The sequence below is a fragment of the Camelina sativa genome, chromosome 9 (assembly GCF_000633955.1).
Source record: "Camelina sativa cultivar DH55 chromosome 9, Cs, whole genome shotgun sequence".
Lineage (NCBI taxonomy): Eukaryota > Viridiplantae > Streptophyta > Magnoliopsida > Brassicales > Brassicaceae > Camelina > Camelina sativa.
Window position 1 is genome coordinate 16,430,460 of NC_025693.1, and position 2,223 is coordinate 16,432,682.

The following is a 2,223-nucleotide window of genomic DNA, read 5'->3' on the forward strand; positions in this document are numbered from 1 at the left end:
GACCAAGTCTCGACCTCAGACGCGTTGCTCGTGGTACAAGCGGCTGAGCTTGCTGGCGTAAACCATGTAGCAATCGTGTACGACGGGAGCATAAGCGGATCCACGTACAACGTTCTCGACGGGATTACTTCGTTTTTCGGCAACCTTTTCGCAAAATCTCAGCCATTGACTATCTCTGACCTCATTGACAAAGTAGCTCAAACCGATGTGGCGTACACACTCATAAAGACGAGCTTGACTGAGGATTTCTCCCCGGAGAAATCTTACAACGTCGTCGTTTCTGCTGAAGGGAGTAACAACGGCAGTGGCAGTACTTCGTCCGAGGCCTACAAAGTAATGTAATGTATGCCATAAAAAAAGGGATTATTAGTATTACATTACATTGAAATGAAATCATTTGGCTATAGATTGGTTTCGATTAATGTGGTTATTAACTTGTTTGGTGTTCTGTTTGCGACCAGGTCCCCAAGTTGAAGATTGCGTCTTTGGTTGCAGACATTTTTGCTAACACGGCCGTGGCAGAGAATAAGGTAACGTATAGCACAAGTAACTTACTCGTCAAGATTGTGATTGTTCATACAGATGCAGACACTAGAGCATAAATTGCAGCCGTTGATATAACCTTTGCTTCCGTGTATTCACTGAAAATCTTGATGACATTAGTTTTGTGTGTCCTTTTCAGGTGGTGGAAGTTTCTACAGATCCATCAGCACCGTCGAGGCCAGTAGATGAGCTTTTCAGGTAAATGAGTCCTCTTGTTGATTGATTCAAAAGACATTGTTGTATTGCTTGTAATGGTACTATGGTCTTAGTTTATTATAGCTTAGCTTAATGTTTTGTGTCAATTTCGTTTAATGAAATAGTCTATGAATATGTGATAGTGTAATCCCGGAAGATGGGAGGAGAAAAGTGTTCGCAGAGGCGATCGCAAGGGCAAGAGCCGAGGAAGAAGTTAAAGTTGCAGCTGAGAAAGCCAGAGAGGCAGCAGAAGCAGCGAAAGAGCTTGAGAAACAAATGCAAAAGCTATCTGAGAAAGAAGCAGAAGCTGCTAGCTTAGCTGAGGATGCGCAACAGAAAGCAGAAGCCGTGGGAATCAAAGTGGACGGTCTATTTAACAAGGCGAAAGATATTGGCTCAGGTTTCTCCTGGAATAATCTGGGTTCTCAGTTTGCTACCGCGGTTCAGAACGCTTCAGAGACGCCTAAAGTACAGGTTGCTACGGTGAGAGGACAGGCGAAAGCACGAAACTTGCCACCCAAGAAAGCAGTGGTGAAACAGAGTAACGCTAAACCCGCTGCATCATCTCCGTTTGCATCCAAACCGAAGGAAGAGCGTCCGAAGAAACCGGAGAAAGAGGTGAGGAAAGTGTTTGGAGGTCTGTTTAAGCAAGAGACCATCTACATGGACGATGACTGAAAACGCCATAAAAGATGCCGTTTTGGAGTTCCGTACAGTTTCCCTTTTTTTTTCCTTGTGTTTCAAGTTAAATCTCTGTAATCATATAATAACTATATATAAATCCATTATTCTTCTCTCTTTAAATCCCTTATGATAACAAAATTTATTAATGTGATTCACATCGAGTCAATTCTGACTTATAGAATTCAAGAAAAAGGAAAAAAAAAAATACAATATGAAGCAAATTAAATCACATTCGTAGAAAACAAAAAAAAAAACAGAGAAATCAAAAAACGCCTTTGAGATAAAGCATGAAGAGACAGAAGATGATGATTAAAAGAATCCAAATCCCATCAGTTTGTTCCTTGATTTCATGGTGAATTTGTTCAGCGTTGTTGTTTATGAGCATCATAGCCATTAGGGCTAAGATTATGACGCAAACCGAACCAGTTCCTATGCCGCTTGGTCTGGTATGAAACTTCTCTGAAACATTATGATTGCCGCCTCTAGAATAATAGCTTACCAAAACCCAGAAACTTGCAGCAAACGCCAATATTAAGACCGCAGCTTGTGGCATCTTTGATCTCTGATCTCTCTCTATTGTGTTCGTGTTCTTAGACAATGAATACTTTGTGTGTATTTTTGTTTATAATGCATGCTTTGATCCTATATAGCGTGAACCGTTTGGTCAATTTGGGTCGATTTCTATTTTTTTTTACAATTTTCCTTTTCTTTTTTGTTTGTTTTCCATTTTCTATTTAAGCGTTGTTTTTACTGATTTAGAAAAATGGAAATATTGAGTGCGTAAGTAATAAAAATATGATA

At 40.0% G+C, this 2,223-nt stretch overlaps 1 protein-coding gene across 2 annotated transcripts in view; it reads left to right on the plus strand.

Moving 5' to 3' along the window:
• The window catches only part of LOC104711139 (protein plastid transcriptionally active 16, chloroplastic-like), a 3,447-nt gene extending 1,911 nt beyond the window's left edge, over positions 1-1,536 (plus strand). Inside the window, exons 3-6 of one of the 2 annotated variants that reach the window (XM_019229238.1) lie at positions 49-333; positions 462-530; positions 683-741; positions 882-1,536. In XM_019229238.1, the coding sequence (XP_019084783.1) occupies positions 49-333; positions 462-530; positions 683-741; positions 882-1,416 (948 nt within the window). In that variant the 3' untranslated portion in view covers positions 1,417-1,536. Of the gene's footprint in view, positions 1-33; positions 334-461; positions 531-682; positions 742-881 lie in introns of both variants that reach the window. The other variant, XM_019229236.1, reaches the window with a different exon arrangement.